Source organism: Lactuca saligna, chromosome 2 (genome assembly GCF_052625555.1).
Source record: "Lactuca saligna cultivar CGN05327 chromosome 2, ASM5262555v1, whole genome shotgun sequence".
NCBI classification, from domain to species: domain Eukaryota; kingdom Viridiplantae; phylum Streptophyta; class Magnoliopsida; order Asterales; family Asteraceae; genus Lactuca; species Lactuca saligna.
In genome coordinates, this window is record NC_136418.1 from 184,643,788 (window position 1) to 184,671,373 (window position 27,586).

Below are 27,586 nucleotides of genomic sequence, written 5' to 3' on the forward strand. Positions count from 1 at the left end.
ACATTTTTTTAAGTTAACAAACGAAAGTTATTATATATGACCTGAATGATACGTAGGAATGTATATAAAATTAAGCACAAAATGTATAAAAAATACATCAAAACATAAACAATCTCGAATATAATATATTTTTTAAAATTAACAAACGAAAGTTATTATATATGACCCGTCTGATACGTAGGAAACGTACATAAAGTTAAAAAAAAACTACGTCGAAAAGTAAGCTCGAATTTAAATCGAAATTTTTATAAAAAAAAACCATGTAACTTTAAAAAAAATAACGAAAGAAAGTTCTAAATTATAATCGAAACGTTGATCACCTTGAATTATACCGACAAATATATGAAAATAAACACGTAAAAATAGTTTTTTTAGGTTAGCAAATAAAAGCTATTAATAAAAAAACAAATTATATATAATACGGGGTTATACACGAAAATTTAGAAAATAGAGTGGTGAAAATAATATTTTTCAAAGTTCAAAGTAAAGGGTTCAAAGTGATATGTTAAAAAGTAAGTGGGTGGAAACGTCACAAACTCATAAACATAAAATATAGAAAAAAAATACATAAATGATCCCTATGGTTTACCCATAGTCACAAACCCAGTCCCTACTATTTAAAAAGATGAAAATACCCTTACACTAACGGATGAACAGTAACGACATTAGCAAAAAGAGCCATTGATGCAAGTTTTGGAAACCACAGGGACTATGTTCGTAAAAAAAAATTAGTAGGGACTGATTTGTGGTTTTTGGCAAACCATAGGGACCATTTTTGTAATTTTGTCTTATAATAATGATGTGATTATAAATTACAGAACTATTGTGTATTTTATACACTGCGTAGCCAAAAAAATGGGTATTGGAAATAAGTGATTGCCTATTTCCTACATTTAGCATTTTATATAAATCTTATAAATCAATATAAAGGATACAAGAGCATTTTATATAAATCTTATCTTATAAATCAATATAAAGGATACAAGAGCGGGACCAAGTGACCTTGGACCACTGTCTATGAGACTTGATCAGACGGTGGTGGTACCTCGATATGGGAATCAAAAACAACATTAATGCCTACATTTACCCAAAAATACTTGCACCATTTTATCCCCCCACAATCTACCACCAAATACATACCAATCATTTTCTTTCCTCCTAGAATGTTCATTAATCTCATTCCAATCGTTTTTTTTTTCTTTCCTTTTCTTTTAATTTAAGTTTCTTTAGTATTTATCAGCATATTTAATACTATACATTTTATATCAATCAATTACGAAACACATGAATACAACCTAATGGAAGATAACACCTTCAGTCCTTCACAACTCAAACTGAATTCCCACACTTGGTGCCTGTCAAGCAAGAGCGTGGTAAATTGTGATAGTTACATATGATATTAATTAACACAAATAATTCTTCCGTATATGAAAAAAAATATTGTGTAATTTGAATATGAATTTCTGTTATAATAGTTTATACAGGTACGATATATCGTTTTGCCTGATTGAGAAGTACAACAGGTACCTTGATATGACAATAAATTATGGATATATATTTTTACAGGTTATGGTATTTTTTCATAAAAAACACTTTGTTTAGTTTAAATCTACCTTGACAGCTAAATTCTACATGTTAATAGTGTGACTCAAAATCTGGGGTGTTTCACCTTTTTGTTATTATTAAAAGAACAGATATTATCGAAATATGACTTATTACTAAAACTAAGAATAAATTGTAGTCATTATTTTAAGTAATAAATGTATAATTTGGTTATAATAAATAATATAAAACATATAATTATTGTATTTTTGGAAATTATGAAAAGACGAATTACCAAATATATAGAAAAGTTAATAAAAGCAATTTTCCTTGTCTTTTCCTTTTACTACCCTTTTCAAATTTCTTTACAGTCCAATCACTATCTGTGCAGTCGTTGTCTAACTCTAACCTGAGAAGGGGGGCTAACATACAGCGGTGGTGCACCATAATAACTATACACATGCAACAAAGTAATATGATCGGGCGGACACGAAATGAACTCCATATGCCCCCTACTTCCATCTCGTGGACTCTCCCTCCAATCTTGACTTGCCAGCTGGTCTAGACAAAGGAACACTGCACCATCATCGTCTACATCTTCATCCACAAAGATCTGAGAGAGAGACAGATTCAAAAAGAAAATTCCAACAAAACCCATGGCTCGTGCTGAAACCACACTCCGAGGTGAGAGAAAGCAGTTACAAAGAGAGAGAAAGACATGTCCATAACATAGCAAAGAACAAAATCCTTACCATCCCAACCATTTATCTTTACCTGAAGAAAACATTCTAGAGAGAGAAGGAAAGACATGGGTGTTTCATCGTTTCTTTTGTTGCTCTCTCTGTTCTTCACCACATTGTGTACACCAACTGTTTGTGGAAATGCAGAGCTTAGAGCTCTAATGGACATCAAGGCCAGTCTAGACCCACACAATACACATTTGGGCTCCTGGACTGTATTGGGAAACCCATGCGACTTCGAGGGCGTTGCGTGCAATGCAAATGGTCAAGTAGCTAATATTTCTTTACAGGGGAAAGGTCTCTCCGGCAAACTCTCCCCGGCGTTTTCTGAGCTCAAACACTTGACTGGTCTCTTCTTGCATTACAACTCTTTGTCAGGAGATTTTCCTTCGGAGATTTCTAACTTAACTGAGCTCAGTGATTTGTATCTCAATGTCAATAATCTCTCTGGCAGCATTCCTGTTGAACTTGGAAACATGGAGAGTTTACAAGGTAAGTTGTATTTTTCCATAAAAAAGATGAGGCTTCTAGACCCAAATCTGAATCTTGAAAACCGCATACTAACAGATCTTGACAAACAAACCATTTATTATCGGCTTTCTCTTTGCATGCTGTTCAGTTTTTTGTAGAGTATGTATGTTTTACTTTCCGAGCATTCTCCACGAATCCGAAATCGGAAGCATCCAACTTATTTGTTTTTCTAAAAGCTTTTTACCCTTTCGTAAATGTGAACCTAGGGTTCTTTTCCACATGCCATTATTTCTAATGTTCTCTCATTCAAACTTTTTGATATGCAGTATTACAGCTCTGCTGCAACCAATTTAGCGGAAGCATACCAACTCAACTCGGATCGCTAAAAAAACTGACTGTTCTTTCTCTGCAATCTAACCACCTTAGCGGCGCATTACCTGCAAGTCTAGGAGATTTAGCCCTATTAACAAGGCTCGATTTAAGTTTCAATCGTCTCTTTGGTTCGATACCTACAAGATTAGCCGACGCCCCTATGCTTCAAGTTTTAGATGTGAGAAACAATACCCTCTCCGGCAATGTTCCTCTAGGTACTTTTCTCTGTTTTCAATTGGTTTCAAGAAACTGATTATCGAAGCCCTAATTAACAATTTTTCTTGTTTTGTTTTCAAAGCTTTGAAGAGATTATCCGGAGGATTTCAATATTCAAACAACCTGGGACTATGTGGAGTCGAGTTCACAACCTTGAAAGCTTGCAGTGCTTTGGATCTGTCAAATCCAAACGGCGTCCCGACTAAAAACATCCCGGAAACCGCTAATTTGAAATTAAACTGTAGCGACACGCGTTGCTCAAATTCCTCAAAGACCCCACAAGCTTCCATTATTGTTGGAGTAATCGTAGCAATCGTGGGATTATCAGTTATAGGTTTCTTAGCAGCTTCATATTATCTAAACAAAGAACAAAAACATGGCAACGGGTTAGACCCATCCGATATCTGCATCGACCAATTGAAGTCAAAGGAGATATGCCGAAAAAACGGGTCCCCACTAATCAACCTCGAGTATTCAAACGGGTGGGACCCGTTAGCCGAGGGTCGCCGATTCGGTGGGGTCTCCCAAGAAGTGATCCGAAGTTTTCGGTTCAATTTAGAGGAGATAGAGTCAGCCACACAGTATTTCGCTCCTGGAAATTTGTTAGGAAAAAGTGTGTTTTCAGCTATTCATAAAGGAATGTTGAGAGATGGAACTGTTGTCGCTATAAAGAGTATTATAAAAAGTAGCTGTAAATCCGAAGAAGTCGAGTTTTTGAAAGGGCTGAATGTTTTGACTTCATTGAGACATGAGAATTTAGTGAGGTTGAGAGGTTTTTGTTGTTCAAAAGGACGTGGGGAGTGTTTTCTTATTTATGATTTTGTGCCTAATGGAAACTTGTTAAGGTATCTTGACATGAAAGATGATTCTCATGTTCTTGAATGGTCTACTCGCGCTTCCATCATCAATGGTATCGCCAAAGGTAAAGATTTTGGTTTCCCTTTTCACCATTTGTTTTGGATGTTGTATATTATATAATAATAAATTACTTTTACTTTTACAGGTATAGAGTATTTACACGGGAGTAAACTAAACAAACCAGCACTTGTTCACCAAAACATATCAGTAAAAAACGTGTTGCTAGACCAACGATTCAAGCCATTATTGTCTGATTCGGGTGTTCATCAGCTTCTGACAAAAGACACGGTTTTCTCATCACTCAAAGCAAGTGCTGCAATGGGATACTTAGCTCCTGAATATGCCACCACAGGGAGATTCACTCAAAAGAGTGATATTTATGCATTTGGGGTTCTTGTTTTCCAGATTATTTCTGGTAAACGAAAGTTTGCTAGTGCAGCTAGGTTTGCTGCTGAATCGTGCACTTTCATTGACTTTATTGACCCGAATCTCCATGGGAGATTCTGCGAGCATGAAGCTGCTAAGTTTGCGAAAATCGCGTTGATGTGTACACATGAATTGCCTGAGCAGAGGCCGAGTGTTGAGGAAGTTGTACAAGAACTTGGTAATCCGTTATGCTAACTTGTTGCTTCTTTGTTTGGTTAGATGCAATTTAGACATAGTCAGACTAACATTTTGTTTTTAAGGGAAGTTTTAGAAGTTTTTATTGTTGTAGTTTTTGGAGTTCTTTAGTTGTGAATGCTGTAGTAAAATTGAAGTTGAAATGGGATTTGGATTCCTGTAGTTGCTTGTATCGACGATGACATTTGTTCTATGGAATGGTAGAAATTCATCACAAACAAATAATGCATTTATGTTCAATTGTTGGGCCGCTTGTAGGAAGGAGGATGAAAGTTGGTATGAATTCCAAAACAATCATGAATCGTTTGAATCTAACACATGAATTTAACGTTTAAAGGATGAATGATTTCATATAATCAATGAATTTTAACAATAAATGTCAAAGTTTTATCTATACAATGAGTTCTCAAATTACAAATGGTTTCTAAAGTTACTTCCAATGTTATATCCTGAGGACTCGTCTATTTATACTTTGTAGTGGTGAATTCTTTGACGAATATAATCTTCAAAGGCTTCAAGGTCTTTGGTGAAAAAGATCAAAATATCACCACATTGGCGCATTAGTCCAATAATTTTAAGTCGTAAGAGTTAGGACACCTTAGAATGCTTTATCCTAAAGGCCTAACAAAATGATAAAAGTCTTGGACTAGGAGCATTGGGGCTATCATGTAGTGTTTCGTTAATCAAAATTAGTTTGTTAATGCATATTAAAAGAGAAATTTATAAATTTAGTCCAAATTTCTAATAACTTTTCAGTAAATAGCAAAAAAAAAAAAAAAAAAAAAAAACATTTTTAAAAAATATAGCCAAAGAAATCGCAGTTGATTAAGCTTACATACGATTTAAATTGGCCCATGGCCCGAAAATAAGGTGTATGTATAAAAAGTTTTTTTTTTTTTTTTTTTTTTTTCTTGAAATAACAGGGTCAAGGGTAGGTTAGTTTGTCATTAATTTTTTTTTTTCATTATTCACTAAGACCATCATTATAAATCAATTTTACATAACAGACTAACGCAATCACGTATTTGAAAAATAATTAGATATAGATAACTTCGGAGAAATATTTATTAAAGTCATAACCAATACAAGCATCCAAAGCTGGCAACTATTTTCTCTGAATAAACAATAACACGAAAATGAAAAATAAAAAATAAAATGCCTCTGAAACATAATTAATAGCCAATTAAACAAGACCAAGCTTATCATTTTCTTTCTCTTTTTGATTTTCTTTGGTAGTTTGATATCCGATAGGAATTTTACAGCTGAATCTTGTAAAAAAATATTTTTGTTACAATGAAGTTTGTAAACTCTAAAGTGGTTATTATGGCCAACGACGTATCTAAAACTTACTTGATTATGTCAAATGGTGATCAATGCGTTAATGTTAAATAAACTTCTTCACACAAGGTACCTTATGTACTAAGGTAACAAGTAGATAACAAAAATAAGAAAGAAGCGAGAATAGAGAATTAACAACGAGATATGAAAACAAGGGAATTAAAGGATTGCTTGGAGTCTAAATATTATTGGCTTAATAAACTTAATCTGGAATGATGATAAGCAAAGGCACGTACTTATACTAATTCTAAAAGAGACCTACTTCAAATACAAAAACTAGGAAAAACTTAATAAAATAAACTTTCCTATTTGAACTAAAAATCCCTATTTGATTCAAAATGATTATCCCAACAATCATACCCTTAATCGGTTTGGTCATACGAGCCACTCGTTCAAAACAATGCCGATTCCTCTTCGATTAGGTCCGCCTCTTCTTTTTCCCATTTAGGACACTTGTTGTTATAGTGACCAAGCTCACCACATTTGTAACATTTAATGTGGCTTTTATTCCGTTGGAATCGTTCACCATCTTGACTTTTCCCGGACCCCCGACCTCTTCCCCGGCCACGTCCAAAGCCTTCTCGATTTGAACCTCCATTGCCACAATGCTTACAAACATGTGATTTTTCTTCACTAGCCAACAACAACCCACCTTGAGTGTCCTCCACTTTCTCGGTTCCTCTTATATGCTCCTCGTACACCTTCTCGATTTGAACCTCCATTGCCACAATGCTTACAAACATGTGATTTTTCTTCACTAGCCAACAACAACCCACCTTGAGTGTCCTCCACTTTCTCGGTTCCTCTTATATGCTCCTCGTACACCTTCAATCTACCAACCGCTTCATCGAATAACAATGAATCCAACTCGAAACATTGCTCTATTGAAGCCACGATTTGAAGAAACGACATAGGCATCGAATCTAGTAACATTTTTACCAAATCACCTTCTTCAAGCTCATATCCAAGACTCCTTGCTTTTGAAGCTAAACCGGATAATTTTGTCACAAAATCATCAACCGTTTCATCCTCCTTCATGCATAAACTTTCAAGCTCCCTTTTTAAGGTTGCAAGCCGAGCCGTTCTCACCCGATCCACTCCCAAATACCGTGTTTTTAGCCCATCCCACACTTTCATTGGTTTGGTGTAACTCGCCATTTGCAACACCATATCTTCGGGTGTCGCTTGAAACAAAAAGGCAAGAGCTTGTTTTGACTTCTTTTGATCCGATGCTTCACCTAATGCCTTTGGTTCGATCGCCTCCCATATGCCATGTGCATCCATAATCGAATTGACTTTGACCGCCCACACCGGATAATTCGTTTGAGTCAAAGCCGAAACTTGATATGTCATCGAGCCTTCTTTCATCGCCATTCTTCCTTTTATAGCTTCAACCCTATTTCGTTCAAACTTGTTCAAAGAGATCTATTCCACCGATCAAGAAAAAAAAACAACCCGCTCTGCCGTTTTCTTGCACCTGTAAAACGAACCAAATCCAAAGCCACCTGCTTTGACGGATCTCTTCTATTCGTTTATTCCGCACCTCCCCGGTTAGTCTCTTTCACCCAAACAAGCCTCCGATCAAAGGATGAAGCCTACACCCCTTACTCGAACCAACCCTTTTTAACCTTCGCTCTGATACCAAGTGTTAAATAAACTTCTTCACACTAGGTACCTTATGTACTAAGGTAACAAGTAGATAACAAAAATAAGAAAGAAGCGAGAATAGAGAATTAACAACGAGATATGAAAACAAGAGAATTAAAGGATTACTTGGAGTCTAAATATTATTGGCTTAATAAACTTAATCTGGAATAATAATAAGCAAAGGCACGTACTTATACTAATTCTAAAAGAGACCTAATCAAATACAAAAACTAGGAAAAACTTAATAAAATAAACTTTCCTATTTGAACTAAAAATCCACATTTGATTCAAACCGATTATCCCAACAGTTAATGCACTATGCATCTGATAGGGTTTCCTTCAGTGGGCAACAAACTCCAAGAAATAACAGAGGAGAAGAATGAGAAAAAGAGGATACGAAAGTTCTTTTATGAAATTGGTTGCATTTACCCTAGCTAAACATTTGATTAAATACCTTAGCGGATTACATCATATACGTCCATTTGTCAAAAATATACTTGAAGAAATATAAGAAAATATAATTGGAAATAACAATAAAACCGAAAACTAATCTAAACCATTTGAGGAGTTATTCGCTGAGATGAAGCCTAAATTATATAAGGTAGTCCTTCAGTTTGGTGGGTAATTGAACATCACGTTTGGGCCTAACCACATGGGGAAACTAGGTTGTATCATGGATTTCCCTTAGGAGAGCCAACTTGTACTCAAGGTTGAAGCAGGGGAAACTCTGTTTGAATTACGTGTGTTCTTCCTAGGTAGATTCATCTTGTGAGGTGTGTTGTTATTGAACCAATAGTTAAACTTCCCGCTTGTGATTCACCTTTAGGTGACAAACTTGGAGAATTTCTTGTGGTAAGAATGTTGGTTGTCCTTTGATGATACCCGAAGGTAAGGGAACCGATACAGTGGTTGCTGGTTGAGGACACAACTTTGAAGTTGGTGATATGGAATACATTATGGATCTTGGCGGTAGGTGGTAGTTGTAAACGATAAGCAGCCTTTCCAATCAAGGCAATAATAAAATGGCCTGAAGTAGCATTTTGGAAACTTGGGTTATAGTCGAGTACTCAAGAATGTCATCAATATGGCTTCAGTTTTACAAATACCCATGAACCTATAGAGAAATCCTTGTCTTCGCCATGTTTATCCACTTGATTCTTCATACGTACCTGAGTATGTTGCAAGTTGAATTTAATAGTGTTCATACGATTAGTATGGTTGGTAGGCCAAGAATCAAGTTCAACAATAGCGGTTGATCTGGGGATGAAGTTGGTGATCAAGGGGGTTGGGTGATCATAGACTACATAGAGTGGGGAGTAACCAATGGAACTATGGGTACATGTGTTATACCAATACTCCTCTTATGGTAAGCAACAAGTCTACTTAGTTGGGTGATCACTCGCAATAGCACGCAAATAAGTTTCCAAACATTGGTTGACCACCTCTGATTGCCCATCTCTTTGAGGGTGGTATGCGCTCAGTGGCGGAGCCAGATGGGATGTTGGGGGTACTACAGCACCCCCAAAAAAATTGTTTTATGTATATAAAAAAATTATTTGTAGACACGTTCTATGTTATTGTACCCCCAAATAAAGAGATTATATCATGTTTTTTAATTCCTCAAATACGATAACTACATAGAATATTTATTGATATTTTTTGTACCCTCATATAAAAATTTCTAGCTCCGCCACTATATGCTGTACTCATATTAAATGTTGTTCCATGTAGGCAAAATAACTCTTTCCAGAAGTTGCTCGTGAAGAACTTGTCTCAATTGGAGAAAATCAATGTTGGAAATCCATGTAGACGAACACACTTAGTGACAAAATGTGTAGCCAAGTTAGCAGCAGAAACATGATCTAGTAGAGGGCAAAATGGGCATATTTTGAAAGTCGGTCCACAATACCCATATGTAAGTATTACCTTAAGATAGAGGGAGACTGGTATAAGAAGAGGTTGTAAAAGACCTTTAGGTGCTGAGTTTTCTGGTTTTACTTGCAAACAAACTGATCAATTCTAAACATACAATCGCACATTAGCAATAATTGGGGCCAATAAAAGATTGCAGATAGACAAAGAGTGGTGGAGCGAATACCCGAATATCCACCAATAAGAGAATTATGATGAGTAGAAATTAGTTCCTTTCATAAGTAGTCAACATCAGGAATATAAATATGATTTTTGAATAAAAGAAGGCTCTCACAAGCGGTGAACCCATCATTGTTATGATGTTTTTGGTTCTACTGGTCCAAGAGTGCGTTTAAAGATGGATCTTTTATTAGAGAGAGGCATATGCATTCTAATAGACTGACAACTGGTGTTGAGATTGCGAGAAAAGATGACATCGCTTGATGAGACCATCGAGATAGTGCATCTGCGGCTTTGGAGCTCCTGGCTTATACATAATAGTAAACTCAAATCCAAGGAGTTCGGTGAACCATTTTTGTTGTTCAGGCATCTGAAGTGTTTGTGAAACCAATTGGCGCAAAATTTGATGATTTGTAATAATGGTGAAACATTTTCCCAATAGATACTGGTGCCATTTCTTACCAGATGTAGTGATTGAAAGCATTTCATGCGAGTAAGAGGAGGCATGTTGCATACACGGAGATACATGTTTGCTAAAATAAATAATAGGATGATTGGTATGCATAATTACAACACTAACACAATGCTTGATGCATTTATTTCAATGTTGAATGGCCTTGAGAAATCAGGTATAGACAAAACCGAAGCTCGGTTCATTCCTCTTTTAAGTGTTATAAACGTTGTGTCTGTAGAGCTTGACCATTTGTATGAATCTTTACGCAATAAATCTGTTAAAGGGCCTACTATAGTGGCATGGTGACATACAAAACGCTAGTAATAATCGATTAATCCTAGAAACCCATATAGTTGTGTGACAGATTTAGGTTGGGTCCAAGCGAGTATAATCGAGATTTTAGTAGGGTCCGTAGTACCCCTTGTTCAGAAATGATATGCCCCAAATAATTGATTTAGGTTTGGCCAAATGCACATCTATATAGCCTTGCAAAGAAAGCATAATCATTAAGTAATTGTAGGTTAATAGTGAGTTGTTGCAATTGGAGATCTCATGTTTGACTATAAACTAGTATGTCATCAAAGAAAACTAACATACTTACAAAGATGCAGCCGGGATAGTTTAATCATCGTTACTTGGAAGGTGATTGAAGCATTCGATAACCTAAAGGGGATGACAAGAAATTCATAGTGACCTTCGTATGTCCGAAAGGTCGTCTTATGGATGTTGTTACGATGGGCCCGAATATGAAAGTAGCCATTTTAAAGGTCCATTTTAGAAAATCATATGGATTGAAATTGATAGATAAGCAATTTTATTGTAAATTGATGTGATGGACGAGGGTTCGGTGGGGTGGTAAACTATGTGTCTCATGGAAAACTTGGTTAAATTTAGCTAATAGCTTCTGGATATCAGGGTGAACTGGTGGTATAGGTGAGTAGTTAGTTTCACCAATATGGTGGAGAGTGAGTAAGGGATGAAGAAGATGAAGGTGAGAATATGATGCAATTGAGTTGGTTTTATGAAGACAACGCAGTTGATTAAGGGTGATGGGAGATGGTGGAGCGATATGTGTGAGGCCTTGTATTGCAACCGATTTATTAAGATAGTCGAACTGCATTGTTAGAGCAGAATAATCACCGATTTATGGTCCTAATTTGGCTAACCATTGCACACCAAGAACAACATCAACCCTAGAAAAATCCAACATATGAAAATCCACATTAAACTTGTTTCCTTGGATAAGTATTGGAACTTTCGAACACACACTAGTGGTGTGTAATATTTCAGTATTTTCCACTGCAAATGAAAATCGATGTGAAGTGTCCATTGATAAATAAAGGAACTGGAAAAATACAAGAATGTAGATAATTATGAGTAATGATCTACCAAAACTGAAACAGGGGATCCACGTATAGACTTGTAAAATCGTAAGGTGCATGGATGGGCCATACTAGTTAAGGCATGAAGTGAAATTTTTGGTGGTGAGTCGGTTAATTCTGGTAGTAAAATAGGATTAGTAGGGGCAACAACAATAGGGTTGTCCCCTTCGTAATCACCATCAAATAATTGTAAAAGGAATTGATTTTGACATTTGTACCCGGTACAAAATGCTCTTCAAAATTGAAACATAATCCTTGTGCTCTACAAGTTTGTTGTACTGTTTTTGTTAACCTACGAATAAGTGGTAGAAGGAGAGGTGGTTTACGTGGTGGAGGAATAGGAGGTAGAGCTAACAAGGGTGTGACATAGGTAGGTGATTGGTGATGATAGATGTCAGTGTGGGTGGAAGATAACGAGTTTGATAAGACCGGTTAAAAGGGGACCATATGACTGCCATATTTTCTTCAACAGACTTAGCAATGTCAATAGCCTCAGATAAAGTAGATGATTTATGCAAAATTACCCCTCTACGTATGTGAGGTTTTAAGCCTGAGATGAAACAACTGAAAAGGATGCAAGGGATAGATCCATAGGTCTATTGTTGTAGGTCTCAAACGTCATTTGGTATTCTATTGTTGTTCCTGTTTGTGTTAGTTTAAACAACATACCCTGATGGTCAACAAAGGATGATGATCTAAATCTACGTTGAATGGCTTTAGCAAGTGCAGACCATGAAGAGAGTTTCTTGTTGAGATGAATCAATTGAAACCACGTTAGGGCTTGCCCATTCAGGCAGAAGCTAACAAGATCAATTCACTATTCTTCAGGTGTAGATTGGTATGAAAAGAAGCTTTTGACCTGAAAAATCCAATCCAAGGGATTAGAACCATCAAGGGATTGTTGAATTTTATAGGTTACATTTAATATGTACGTGACGAAATTTGACTTAACTCTTAAGGGTACATGCAACCTAACAAATCTATGTCTTTTCTCAATTAATAGCAACATACTTATAAAATAAAACTTTAAACCCTATGAACCAAATTCATGAATAGAACCACATACCTTATAGAATAAGTCGAATTAAGCTAATAAAAAATCTTGATAATATCCTTGAAAAATTAGCTCCAAAAGTATGCGAGCCTCTAATACGCCACACCCAAAACACAAGAAACTCGAGGATTGAAGGAGAGAGGGGAGAGATAAAATAATTTTCAGATTCTCTATTGTGGTTAGCATAGGCCGAAAATAACAAAGGTTAAAACCCTTTATATAGCTTCCTGAGAATCCCAAAAACCTTAGATTTGAACTTAAAATAATAACATTTCAAATAAATAATCATCTAGTTTCCTTTTATCAGTTGGAGGCCTCTAGAAGCTCTATTTAGAGCCTCTAAAACTTTCCACAAACGGAGGATTGTAGATACTCTCTATTGTTCAACTATTGAACAATTGTAGCTTAACCCTTGTACCTTTAATTAATTCTAATTAATCCATAATTAATTTCTAAATTAATTATGATTCATTAATATTATTTTTAATTAATATATTAATAATATAATATATTAACAAATCAATTATCTCTTTCCATTGATCATTCCAAGCCATATCTTGGTTTTGAGGGCAACCCAAAAAAGACTTTACTTTTATTTATCAACATTATACCAATTTAGTTAGGACCTTAGACACTTAAATCCAACAATCTCCCACTTGGATAAGTCAATAACTATAATTGTAAGTACAACTCTGAATTACCAGTAAAGATTGTTTTCCAAAGACATTACCGAACTCTGTTTAGAAATTGGTCCTAAGATAAGTGATAAATTATTCCTTAAGTCTTCCTTATGTCGTATGAATATGAGATATGGATTAAAATCAATCTCATTGTCCAAGATTATGTTTCTTGGATACTTTAGCCATGGTTCTAAAACTTATCATTAAGACTTCCAAAGATGATGTTGGTACCTCGAAAGGGATGGAAGTACATTTTTAATTATTTAATTGCTTATGGTCGTTATGTTTTTGCATCGTTTACAAGTATACATTATTGAACGTTACAGAGATACTACAATGACAATGAGTTATGAGAGCATGAGTATGTCTTAAGCAACCCCAAAAAACCACTGAATGTCGGCTCTAAAAAGCCGTTGAATACATTATTCAATCCTAGTAGTTGACTCTGAAAAATACCTACATAAAAATAAAGGGGATTGAGGGTTGTTTTTATGTTGGTTCCCATAACTCATTGTCATTATTCAACCTCCAGTATACATTATTCAATCCCACTTGAGAGCTTCAAGATAACCCTGAAAAAGACCCCAAACGTACCACAATGGATTGACAGCAAAAAGGATTGTTAGGTGTTTTTATGTTGGTTCCTGGAGGCGTTGATCACCGAAAAATCGATTTCTATAGAGCGTAAACCGGTCCATGGGTTATCGAAAACGACTAGTGGAAATTTTTTGGGGTACAAAGACAAAGATAGTTTAAACATCGTATTTGTAATACCACCTATGAAGACATCGTTTATTTAGTTTATGTATTTATTAGTTGTTTGTTGATTTTAATTGCATTTTATATTTGATAAAACCAAAAGGTATATATCTTATAAATGCAAAACTTAAACATTTTATAAAAGCAAAACTTATACATTATATAAAACCAAAACTTACGCTAAAAGAAAGACCACATGTTACACGTAGAAAAAAAACCTAGGTAACTGTATTCCGGAACCATACTCTGAAATTCCGGAGAGCTCTCCGGAACAAGGTGTTGCGAAGAAAATGGTTATTTTTCAAACTTTTTTTTTAATTTTTTGATAATTTATATAAAAAATATCATTATAAGGGTTATATTACTCAATTTTCCTAATTATAAACACGAGCAATATTCCAAAGCATGCGGTGAATGAATAAATTCAGTATATATGTTCAATTAACAAGATTAAGGCTGTGTTTGATAAGTGTCTGACCCAGTCGAGTCAGATAATTTTGGCTGACTCGGTCAGCTGAAGGCGTTTGATAATTCAATTTCGGATGTCTTTCTCGGAAAGAAACCTCTGAGTGGGTTAGAAGATAAAAACTTGCTGAGTGAGAAAGGCATATGCGGTTTCCAAAATTACCCTTGTGACCTAACGTTCCCATTCTTTCTTCTCTTCCAGCAGCCTCCTTCGTTCTTCTTCTTTCAGCGCCTCCTTCGTTCTTTTTTTCTTCGTCTTTCAGCGTCGGCAAAAACCTCTTCCTCTCACACCGATTGAACCGTCCTTCATCTTCTCTCATCAGGTAAGCTTCTACCTTTTTCCTCCTAATCACTTCCTTTGTTCTTTCTTCTTATTTGCTGAAACAATTGTTGTTCTGTTGCTGTTATGCTGTTATAATCTTGTTTTATAACTGAATATTGTTGTTATGTTGTTGTGATGTTGTTGTTTGCTGTGATGTTGTTCTTTGCTGTTTTGTTGTTGTTTAAAGTTCCGATTTTTATTGTTATGCTCCAATTCAATTCCGATTTTTGATGTTATGTTCTTGCTTGCTGTTTGATTTTTTAACATTTATGTTTTGTTTCTGAGATGAAGAAGATGAAGAACCCGCAAATTGATGAAGAAAATCTGGATGTGGGTATACTTAATTGAGACCGATTAGATAATTTGAGAGGTGAATTGAATTGGGGTTTTGATGAAATGAGAAGTTGGAGTCTAAAATTGTTGGGAGTCATGAAGCCATTACTGAAAGTCAAACTCTTAACGATACAATCTTTTTCTTTTTTTTTTTTTTTTTATTTTTTTTGGCCTTCAATGAAATGTGAATATTAGTTTGAGGGTGTGGACATGAATTTGACAATTGGCACAATTTTAATATTGCAATTCATCACAGTTCATATTTCATGTGAATTTTAGATTTTGTGTTTAAATTCCGAGTTTATATATTCCAATGATTATTAGTTCACTTACCTTGGTAATTTTTAATGTTTTTGCATCATAAATTGTAGTAGAAAGCTTATTTTTGTCAAAGTTTAATCATTTGCGGAAAGCAATTTCATCTATCATTGTGTAAAACATCAGGGGTAAAATGGTCATTTTGCATCGGTCAACAAATTCAGTCAGATGTACAGTCAAACAATATGGTTTCTTACTCGGTCAGAACTTCTTACTCAAACAGACATTTTCCAATCAGTACTTTTTCAATCAGCAACTATCAAACGGGACCTAACTTTAATCCATTATCTACAAAAGTAATTTTTAGACGATTAACTAATCTTTAAATCTTTAATCATCATGACATGGTAATATATTAGACGTTACCAAGTTTCTGGTTAGCACGGTTAATATATTTGACAAATGTTTTAAAAATCGGCTTTTTAATTGAATAGTACAGTGATCGGTTTTCGGTTCAACCGATTTAATCTGTTAGACTGTCAAATAAACTGATTTCTATAATTTTCATATTTTTTCGTATTTCCCAACACATACATATATATACATAAATCAAGAATTTGATGTTCACAAATTCAAACATAAAAAATACATATGAAAACGAGTTGTAGATCAATCTAAATATATTAAAATAACACATACCCATTAGTTTTACATCAATCCACATGCATTAAAAAGAAAATAACGTTTTAGATGAATACAAACGCATCAAAATTTTTTATAACATTTATCATATGTTTTTATTCATAAAAATATTAATAGATATGAAAAAACCACCAAAGTTTATTATGCAAAATATTTTAATTTCATATGTTTTTATTAAATTTAACCGGTTCTACCGGTTTTTTTTGTGAAAACTGATCGGTTCGTTCCGGTTTAGAAATAGACATAAAACCGATAATAGTGGAACTGCCCTCTTCCCCGTTTTTCGGTCCAACTGGTTCGACTGATCCGTTCAAACCGGTTTTTAAAACATTGCATTTGGCTGACTATAGATACAATCACATTCGATAAATTTTAGATAAATTTGCAAATATAACTAAATATACTAATGACTTTTTAAAAGAAGATCAAAATTTAGCATTTTTCAGAAAATAACCATTTCACATGTTATTACCGTCAATTATGAAATCAGTCTTTCCAGCTGCGATTTCATAATCTTCGACTGCAATCTCATGTATAAGGATGCAATTTCGGCGTGCGATTTCCTTTTGATTTTGGTATTAAAGTATTTTTTTTTTATAATCCCAATAAAAGTTTGAAAGTTCGACTATGATTTTGTAGATTTTCACTTTGATTCTTGACGTTTTTTACTATGATTTCATACAATTTTCACTAGTCTATATATAACATGTTCTACCAAAAAATGGGATATTGTAAGTATTAATTGTTTCGCCTTATATTTGCTAGAATGTTATTGTTATATGTATTAATTTTTCTCCGAACCAAACCGAGTCCACTTACTTTCAGCACCAGGAGCTATAAAAAAAGTAGGAGCCGAATTTTTTTACAAAACATTTTAAATATATACTAAGGAAAATTATACAAAATCATAGTAAAAAGACTTCAAAAATTGTAGTCAAAATCTACAAAATCGTAGTCGAACGTACAAGTCTTTATTGGAAATTTAAAAATATTTTATTACTAAAATTGAATGAAAATCGTAAGTCACGTCAGAGGAAATCGTTGTAGCTTTTAGCCATCGACGATTTGAAAAAAAGTTATAGTGTCGAAATCGTCTCGCTATACACAATATCACAGTTGGAGGGTATGGAATCGTAGCTAAAGGGTATGAAGTCGCAACTCTAGTGATCGATTTCATAGCTAGCGGTAATCATCAGTGAAATTGATGACTGTTTTTTAAAAAATGTTAATATTTACTATTTTTTAAAAAGTGACTTAGGTATTTTGCTATATCTATAAATTTCAAAAAAATTAATTTGGTGTCTTCTCACATATACACAAACCTGACTTTTCCGGCCGCAGTGCAAAATTATTTCAATTTTTTTTCTACTATTGCGTAACTCCTGACTTTTTCGTGCAACACCTACATTGAAATCCTGCGTCCGCCCCTGACCGTGTTCAAGTTGAGTTTGTACCTTTAGTTTGGTTGATGTATCTTCCTACAAAATCCATACTCGACAAACTTCATTCTTAACTCACTGCATTTTGTAGGATACAATATGTACAATATGTGCGATTTATATATGTAACATGTAAATGAATCATGTTTTCTAGTTTGTGTTTCTTTTATACATAAATATATATTTTATTTGCTTTAATTTTGGTATTATATTATTATTGTTTAATAACTGTTAAGTTGTAGAGATTATTTATCATTTTGATCTTATATCTTCTAGCTAAAACCAAACGAGGGCCAAGAAGAAACATTTGTGGCTAGTTACTATATCATATATGACACTAAAATACCGACAGGAGCCATATTTGTTAGAGGTTTAGGTCAATGTATATGTATTTATAATATCCATTGATTTTGTGTCACATGATATAACAAGTTATTCACCATAAATAATAAAATCTCTCCTTTATTTGCTCGTGGACGTAACCGATCATTCTGATCGTATTAACCATGTTAAATATTATTATTATTATAATTATAATAATTATTATTATTATTATTATTATTATTATTATTATTATTATTACTACTACTACTAGATTTGTTTATGTGAAATCATTAAGAATGAAGACCCTTGTTTTTTTTAATAGTTAAATGGACATTGATGAACTTCAAATTGGTTGTGTGTCAACTTGAAAACTAACCATAGTTGGTTTTAATTCATTATATATCAACTTGACTTTTCAATCGGATTAAGAGAAACTGACATTATAACCAAAAACAGTAACAATTGTTGGATTTGGTCCCGAAAAGAAGAGGGATGCGGTTGGGGGGGGGGGGGGGAGGGGGGAGGGGGGTAGCGTATTATCACATTTTTTCGTGATCCATTTTAAGACCAGATCCATTGAGTAATTGTGACATCCCCAAAATCATGGTCAGACAAGATCGGTTTTGTTTATACTTTATTTCAAAATCAGAGTAACCTTTTAATAAAAGAGTTGTGGAATTTGTCGCAAAACAATAATATGATAAAGAGTTATCAAAATCATTTCCTTAGAAATGTATTTCATTAAAAGACCTGAGATGTCATGTTCAATATAGTACATAAGTATAAACAATACAATATAAGCCTTACTATATTATTTCATATCTACAGGCCTATATCCGTAATCCCTCATCCCAACACATCACAACTATGCTCGAACGTCACTACCTGTAATACATAAAACTAAGTGGGTCAGGCTTGGAAGCCTGGTGAGCACATAGGGTTTTCAACCCACAATAAATAAGTTTATTAATTTCATCGATCAACAATAACCCGATTACCCGTTCCTGTTATCCTCACATTACGTCCCTAAACAACTATCATAAGGGACTTATCCTAAAGATTATCATCGGAACGGACATTACTGCTAAGGGGGTTCCTCAACAATAAATGTCCTAAAGGTAACCATGAGGGGGATGGAGTACACCGGTGAACACATTGTTCACAAACACCTACAGGTTGCGAGTCTGCCAACGTTCCACTGGACTATCTAGAAGAGTCCGTGGTCGTCATCTATACTCCGCTAAATGACTGGATCAATAATAACAACATCGAGGTCTCACATCATTTTATCACACATCACCTATTACATCTACCCATGTTTTACCCCAACATTTTTTGTATATATAAAATACATATACAATTTAAATCATATAAAACTTGTATAAAATCGTTCATCAAACATAGATAGCAAGTATAAAAATAATATACACACATAGTACGTAGTTTATATAAAATACTTCATATCTATGTGTAAGATGAAAGGGACCATGCACTCACTTGAAAAGGTGGTGATTCCAAACTCAAACAGCGCTTCGCTTCTTAAAAATAATTTCCTTTGACGAAACCTAGTATTATTACCACTAGAGTTTAGTCTATTATTCGCCGAGACTAATTAATAGTCTAGCTATTATTACTATTATATAAGCATTAAAAAAATACTTATATAACCCATAATAATAGCCCAAGTATTTATTATAAGTTCCTAATAACGTTACTATAATTAAATAAAAGTTATATTAAAAATAGCGTAGGCGTAGCTCACTTACAGCGGGTTTTATAGAAAACCAGACTTTGCTTGGAGCAGCGTTCCCGAGCCAAAAATCTTTTCTTCTCGGAGCCGTCGAGCACTCTGGGGCTTCCGCCTCATGCTAGGGAGGTTGCCTAGGCTTTTCGGGGGATTTCGGGGCTAGAGAGAGGTTTTAGAGAGAGAGTAAAGAAAAGAAAGAATGGAATGATGTGAAGAAAATGAGAGTGGGAGAAGTGGTATTTATAGGGTGAAATGTGGCTGAACTTGGTGCCACATGTAACCATCTGGTGGCAAGCCTTGGGGAGAAAACAATGACCAAGATTGTGCCACGTCACCCATTTTCGCACAATACACTTCCGACTTCTACAATCCGTAACTTTCATATGTGAGCTCCGTATCCGAAGTTCTTTATATCCACGTGTAACCATCTGGTGGCAAGCCTTGGGGAGAAAACAATGACCAAGATTGTGCCACGTCACCCATTTTCGCACAATACACTTCCGACTTCTACAATCCGTAACTTTCATATGCGAGCTCCATTTCCGACGTTCTTTATATCCACGTGTAGGTAAAAATAATATCTACAACTTTCATTTTGACTCCGTCGGCTAATTCTCGACCGATCTTAAATTTAACAGTACGAGGAGATTATACTGTTAAATGTCCGCATAAAATTCATAACTTCTACATACGGACTCTGTTTTCGTCTGTCTTTTTTACCGTTGAGTTCCTATTAATGAGATATTCAACTCTCATTTAGGTCGCGTAGGCCAAAAACCGCTCGATCTAAAATTCGAGTTTCGGGCTGTACACTGCTAAGCGAAACTTCGAAAAATCATAACTTCCTCATACGAAGTCAGATTTGGGCGTTCTTTTTATGGACGCTCTCGGTTTAACGTATTCTACGACTTTTGTTTAGATCGTTAAGGCTAAAACTCGCTCAATCGTAAATTCACTATTTACGCTTCCCGGTATCGTGCCGGTTCCATCGCAAAACTTCGACGGGTCATAACTTCTTTGTTACAACTCGGATTTTGGTGTTCTTTATATCCCCAGAATCCTTGTTTCGACCACTACAACTTTATGTAGAGATATTGGACTTACCTCACACTTTAATTTTGAAGCTTATTTTTATTCTTTATTAATTATACATCTATAATTAAATAATAAGCACATAAATACACATAATTCACATAATACTCAAATATTTCATCTTTATTAGTTCAAAAAGAGTTATAATAGTTGATCTAGACTATTACATTGTCAAAAATGCATAGCCCCAAAAGTCGGAAGTTAGAGTAATCACAAACTATCAATCTTCCATCACCCTCTATGACTATTGACGATCTCTCTAATGCCATAGATGATTTCTATAGGGTCGACGATGATTAGAAGAGGAGAGAGAGAGAGGCAAACGCGATGCTTGAAATAGAAGAAAAAGGCAAGATGAAGAAGAGAATGCGCTGATGACAAGGATAACAAGAAGATTATCTAAGTTAAATAATTTTGTTAAAATTTTACAATATTAAAAATAAATAATTAACTATATAGTTTCGAGTTTTTTTGTAAAAAATGGGCCCTTTTTGGATTTGGCTTTTATTGGCAGATTTTAGGTCAATGTATATGTATTTATAATATCTATTGAGTTTGTGTCACATGATATAACAAGTTATTCACCAGAAATAATAAAATCTCTCATTTATTTGCTTGTGGACGTAACCAATCACTCTGATCGTATGAATCATATTAATTATTATTATTATTATTATTATTATTATTATTATTTTATTGTTATTATTATTATTACTACTACTACTACTACTAGATAACCAAGGGATCGTAGTTTGTTCAAATATAAAAAGTTTAATGGATTACTAAATCAACATCTACTTTTCATACAACTTTTTTAATTAGTTCCAATAATCCATTGAACTTTACAAATACAATATTTGTTTATGTGAAATCTTTAAGAATAAATACCCTTGTTTTTTTAATAGTTAAATGGACACTGATCAACTTCAAATTCGTTGTGTGTCAACTTCAAAACTAACCATAGTTGGTTTTAATTCATTATATCAACTTGACTTTTCAATCCGATTAAGAGAAATTGACATTATAACAAAAAACAGTAACAATTGTTAGATTTGGTCCCGAAAAGAATAGGGATGCGGTCGCGGGGGGGGGGGGGGGGGGGGGGGGGAGCGTATTATCACATTATTTCGTGAGCCATTCTAAGACCAGATCCATTGAGTAATCACAAACTATCAATCTTCCATCACCCTCCATGACTATTGGCGATCTCTCCAATGCCATATATGATCTCTATAGGGTCGGCGATGATTAGAAGAGGAGAGAGAGGCAAACGCGATGCTTGGAATAGAAGAAAGATGCAAGATGAAGAAGAGAATGCGCTGATGACAAGAATAACAAGATGATTATCTAGGTTAAATAATTTTGTTAAAATTTTTAAAAATTAAAAATAAATAATTAACTATATAGTTTTGAGTTTATTTGTTAAAAAAAAGCCCATTTCAAATCTGTTTCAAACTCTTTTGTAAAAATAGGGTGTGGCCCTACTTCTCTCCACACGATTTATATTTAAGTTACATATGTAGTCCTTTAAGTTTCATCTAATTATCATTTTTAGTTATATATTTGTTTTTTTATATTTATATTTTCATTTTCACCTTGATTTATAAATAATATTTTTTATTATGAATATGTTATTAAATTTTATATATAAACCTTAATAATTTATAAGATTTAAAATTTTCTTTAACTTTTAATCAATATTAATATTAATTATTATTAAAATTATATATATTAAATAATTATATGGATATTATTAGAAATAGAGATGAAATAAATAAATATAGAAATTTAATATATGAATTATCTATTCACTAACAATGCCTGTAAAAACAATTTCAAAATAATTGATTAATCCAAAATTGTCACTGTACATTTGGTACTCTGTTGATGAATTGTCATTTCAATTCTTTGTAATAGGGTACAATTTACTTTTTGATGCTATAAACTCCAATTACTGAATTGAATTTTTCTCATCAATCCTACAAAAATTTCTCTTCTCGTAGTTGCATCCTCAGTTTCCATACATTTCTCATCTCTGTATTATCAGTTCTATTTCTATCTCAAACATAAGGTATGTATTTTTTATATATATCTTGCATATATAAATGATGTCAACATTAAATTTATGATACTAATTTATGTCATTTTTCCTATTATTTACAGTTAAATTCTCTTATATTCGTTGTTATGGCTCTAAGTCGTCCATTTATGATCATTTTATATTGGGGTGATAATATTGAATATGAGAATGGATTGATCATGGGTAACCAATCAACTTTGTCAGCTTCAGATATTCTTAGGCACAAAATACGATATGAATAATTTATAGATTTGATTTATACACATGTTAGAGTTAAAAAGTCTGCCTATAACTTAAATTTGTCACTATGTTACCAATATTATGGGAGATCTAACATGGCACCCCTCTTAAATGATTCATCCTTAGACATGATGTATTATTTAGCTGAGAATGCTGAAAGTTATTGTGGCCAAATTTGTGTTGGCATAGAGCAAATAACACCACCAACAAGCACTAGTTTTGTAGATCTCATTCGTAATTGTCAAGCACCATTTTCTTTGCCAAATGATGATATATATGAGACAAATAATGACTTTGGATTTGATGAGCCCAACTCAGAGTGTAGTAGCGAATCATTAAGCAATATTGGGGTCGATCCGATGATGCAAGTGACACTCTAGTTGTGAACTTTATGAATGATGTTGGAAATATAGGGGATGATGACATAGAAGACTTAGAGGACAACATTCATATAGATCTTTGGAAGGAATCCGAAAACAAAATTAGGCTAGGAATGCAATTTGAAAGTAAGTTGCAAGTGAAAAAGCCAGTAACACTTTGGTCTATCAACCAAAATACAGAGTTTAAAGTGTACGAAAGTAAATGTACCAAATGGATAGCAAAATGTAAGACTGTAGGAGATGAAGGAGAAAGCAGTAGTTCTATGCACCATGCACCACCTTGTCAATGGTATATTCATGAAATTAAGAATAAAAGTCATAAAATGTGGCAAATTACATGTTGGGTGGATGCACATAATTGTTTTGGATCTTGTATTGGCAATGATAACAGAAATTTAAACTCTGCAATGATTGCTTCATACATCCTCCGCTCAATCGAAAACGATGTTGCTTATCCGGTCAAACATATACAAACAGGTATTAAAACTATTCTGCATGTTGATGTTTCTGATGATAAGCCATGACATGGTAGGAGAAAAGCCATAGAGAAGATTTATGGACCTTGGGAGAGTAACTTTGTTGGGTTACCTAAGTATATTGCAGCTTTGCAGTCTTCAAACCCTGATACAGTTGTCACGTGGTTTCATAAACCAAATGTCACATCACATGTAACAACATTCAAATATATTTTTTGGGCTTTTGGACCAGCCATTACAACATTACATTTGTGTCGGCCTGTTATTTCTGTTGATGGTACTCATTTAAAGGGTTCGAACATGTGACAACCCGTAGTCAAAATTAGTCAACTAAAGTCAAAATTATCAAATAAAGGTCAAACTTATTTCTTTTTATCTTAATATAGTTAGGGTAATGAATTATAGGTGTATAAACCTAGTATTCTTTGGTGTTATGTGTTTTGGAGGGAAATCATTTGGAACCGAGAACCTTCATATGAGCTACAAACCTGTGGTGGGCAGTAAACTCTCGGACCGTAAACGAGCCTTTACAGTTGTAAACGTCTCTCGCTCTTGGCCGTGAACCTCCCTCGGACCGCAAACTCCATTATATATATGTGTTTGACTGAATTTATCCTCACTTTTACACTCCTAGCCGCAAACCCAAGCCTTTTTCTCTCAAAGTCTTCAATCGAAAACCCAAGTATTCTCTCATCTTTCATCTGAAGATCATCCAATCCACCTTCGGATCTTGTTAAGGACATCTATTTCCCTTCATTTCACAATCAAACACCAAGAACACACACCGAGTTCTAACCGAAAACACTTGAATCTTCATGGGTGCGGACGTGAACACCGAAGGCTGGCCGTAAACACCTTGTAGCCACTTGATTTCGGTTCTAACACTTCTTTTGTAAGTAATTCTTAGATCCTTGGTTGTTTCCTTAATGCCTCAGTTGCATGTGTTGGGCAATTGAATCTTTTCTACAAATCATTAACAGTTCAAACAAACATACTAGTAAACTATAATATATATAGTTTAGAGGATCACTACATACTATTACCAGAACAGTGAAACAATACATGAGTCAATACATACATACTATTACTATTCATTGTAAAGTATACTATTCATTTACAAGAACAAGAAGGAACTTACATACTATAACAAGAACAAGATAACTAAAATGTGAGATATTATTTCATGGCATAACAACATTCTTGCTATGTCACGTTTTGTAACCAGAGTCTCCTATAGGGAGAGCGTGAGGTTGTGTATAGATCTATACGAGATTGACCATCCCGCACATTGCTGATAGCTACAGTGGGACCTGCAGGTCTACGAGTGACAAATGTCATACCATTTTCGACGCCTGAAGAACATCGTGTTTTATACTAGTCTATAAAGCATCGTTATAACCTAATCACATTTTAACCTTAATTAATTAGTTGGTTTTCAAGGTAGTTAATGCATCAGTAGTATATTTTATACCATACTACTGTAAATCTTCATTTTTCCATTACGTTCATACAGTGATATTCTAACATGAGAAATGCATACTATTTTTCAAGTAAAGATAGTTTTACAAATACGAAAAACATACATTTATACTATTTCAAGTACAAACATACATTTTACACTATTTTCAAGAAAACAAGTTATACAAACAGTTGAGTCTTGGTAGAAGACTACTTTTCAATTAATGTAGAAAATATAGGATTTTCAAGGAAAGATACAAACATTTTCGCTAGTCAGATACAAACATTTTCACTAATCAAATACAAACATTTTCATGAAACAAATGCAAACACTTGACACTACAATACTTTTGCACTCACCAACTTAAATGTTGATACTCTCTTTCAAAAAAACTTGTATTCTCAGGAAACCAGTAGACAGGTACACGAGCACAAGTTTTTGAGAAGATGGAGCATGTTTAGACTCGTTTTTTTATTTTTGCTTTATATTTTTGGTGTCATTCTACTTACAAAGAACACACATGTATTAACTATTTTATTAATGCAATAGATGTTGTTGCTTGATTTACTATTGTGCATTGCTATGATACTGTACATGACGTCCTCCACCCCTGAATGTTTCTGCCATATCGGTTTGAGGGTGAGATAGTACAAAAGAAAAATGCTTGTTGCTGTTGCAAAAGATGCTAATAATCATATATTACCAATTGCTTATGCTATTGTTGATGGGGAGACTGTGCATAACTGGTGTTGTTTTTTTGATCAGTTTAGACAATTTGTTGCTCAAAATAGACAACCATGTGTTATTTCAGACAGGCATTAAGGAATAATTCATGCATTGGCGAATTTACCAGAATGGAAAGAGCCATTAGCATACCATCGCTTTTGTCTCTGGCACATCAGAAGTAATCTTATGAAAATGCTCAAGAACGTGCGCCTTAAAAGATTATTTTGGTCTATTGGTAGCACCACACAAAAAAGAAAATTCATTAAGTATATGAAAGCGATAAAAGAAATCAATGTTGAAGCTTGGGAGTATCTAAGTCAAATCGAAAAAAATTAAGTGGTGTCTTTTATATGATAAAGATCACCGTTGGGGTTCCTTAAAGACAAATATCTCTAAGAGTATGAACAATGCGTTGTGAGGAGCAAGACAATTACTGATTAGGGCATGTATTGATCTTATATTCAATAGAACTGTGCAACTTTTCATAAAGCATAGTGATGTTGCATTGAAATGCAATACACCTCTACCATCGCATATATGGCGTCTCTTTGTTAAACGTGACACGCACGCACAAAGTCATATTTTATCTGAGTTTTACTACAATGAAGGTGTATACAGAATCATTACTAGGCCACAAATAAATGGAACAGGTGGAATTACGCGTACTGTCCATTATTTCCAACACACATCCACCTGTGATAAGTGGCAAATGGAAAGGTTTCCATGTCCGCATGCTTTTGCAGTTTGTCGAAATAGAGGGGATAATCATATTTCAATTGTAAATGACTTGTACACTAGCGCTACCTATAAACTACAATATAATGCCGGTTTTGCACACCTTCCCCATGTTGATTATTGGTTAGAATCGAATTGAGCGATTGAAGCGGATTACTCAAAACTTTTGGTTGCTCGAGGTAGGAGGCGTGCAAACCGAATACGTAGCGAGATGGACATGCATCATCCCGGTGAACCTCGTAGATGTGGATTATGCCACCAACTAGGTCATAATCGAAAAAGTTGTCCAAATTCTCAACCAATGTTTAATGCGATGTAAATAATATATTTTATTGATCTAGTAATTTCAAGTTTAGTAATCATGTAAGTTTATGTTTATTTGATTTTGTAATTTAATGTTGAATTGTATGTGATTTCTTAATGTTATAATTATGATGTGAAATATATGTTTTATTTATATAATTTTTGTAATATGGAATTTTGTTATTGATTGAAGATGTTAATGATGTATTTTTAGTTGTATAAATTGGTAAGGTCTATATATATAATTTAATAATATATTTATAATTAAAAATATTACATT

The 27,586-nt window shown here is 34.1% G+C and overlaps 2 protein-coding genes and 1 long non-coding RNA gene across 3 annotated transcripts; 2 read left to right on the forward strand and 1 right to left on the reverse strand.

The window, feature by feature from the left end:
* The first annotated feature begins 2,125 nt into the window (after positions 1-2,125).
* Positions 2,126-4,982, forward strand: LOC145028503 (Leucine-rich repeat protein kinase family protein). Its single transcript, XM_078977195.1, has 4 exons — positions 2,126-2,774; positions 3,080-3,340; positions 3,424-4,263; positions 4,345-4,982. Exons 1-4 carry the CDS (start codon positions 2,351-2,353, stop codon positions 4,818-4,820), a joined length of 2,001 nt encoding a protein of 666 aa, XP_078833321.1. The 5' UTR covers positions 2,126-2,350; the 3' UTR covers positions 4,821-4,982.
* A 1,594-nt stretch (positions 4,983-6,576) lies between these two features.
* On the reverse strand, positions 6,577-7,532 carry LOC145030494 (uncharacterized). Its single transcript, XM_078978854.1, has 2 exons — positions 6,811-7,532; positions 6,577-6,766 (listed from the first exon to the last, which is right to left on the reverse strand). Exons 1-2 carry the CDS (start codon positions 7,530-7,532, stop codon positions 6,577-6,579), a joined length of 912 nt encoding a protein of 303 aa, XP_078834980.1.
* A 7,310-nt stretch (positions 7,533-14,842) lies between these two features.
* On the forward strand, positions 14,843-15,673 carry LOC145029430 (uncharacterized). The gene is made up of 2 exons (XR_013676534.1): positions 14,843-15,013; positions 15,304-15,673. It is a non-coding gene; the product is annotated as an uncharacterized LOC145029430 (long non-coding RNA).
* The last annotated feature ends 11,913 nt before the right edge of the window (positions 15,674-27,586 follow it).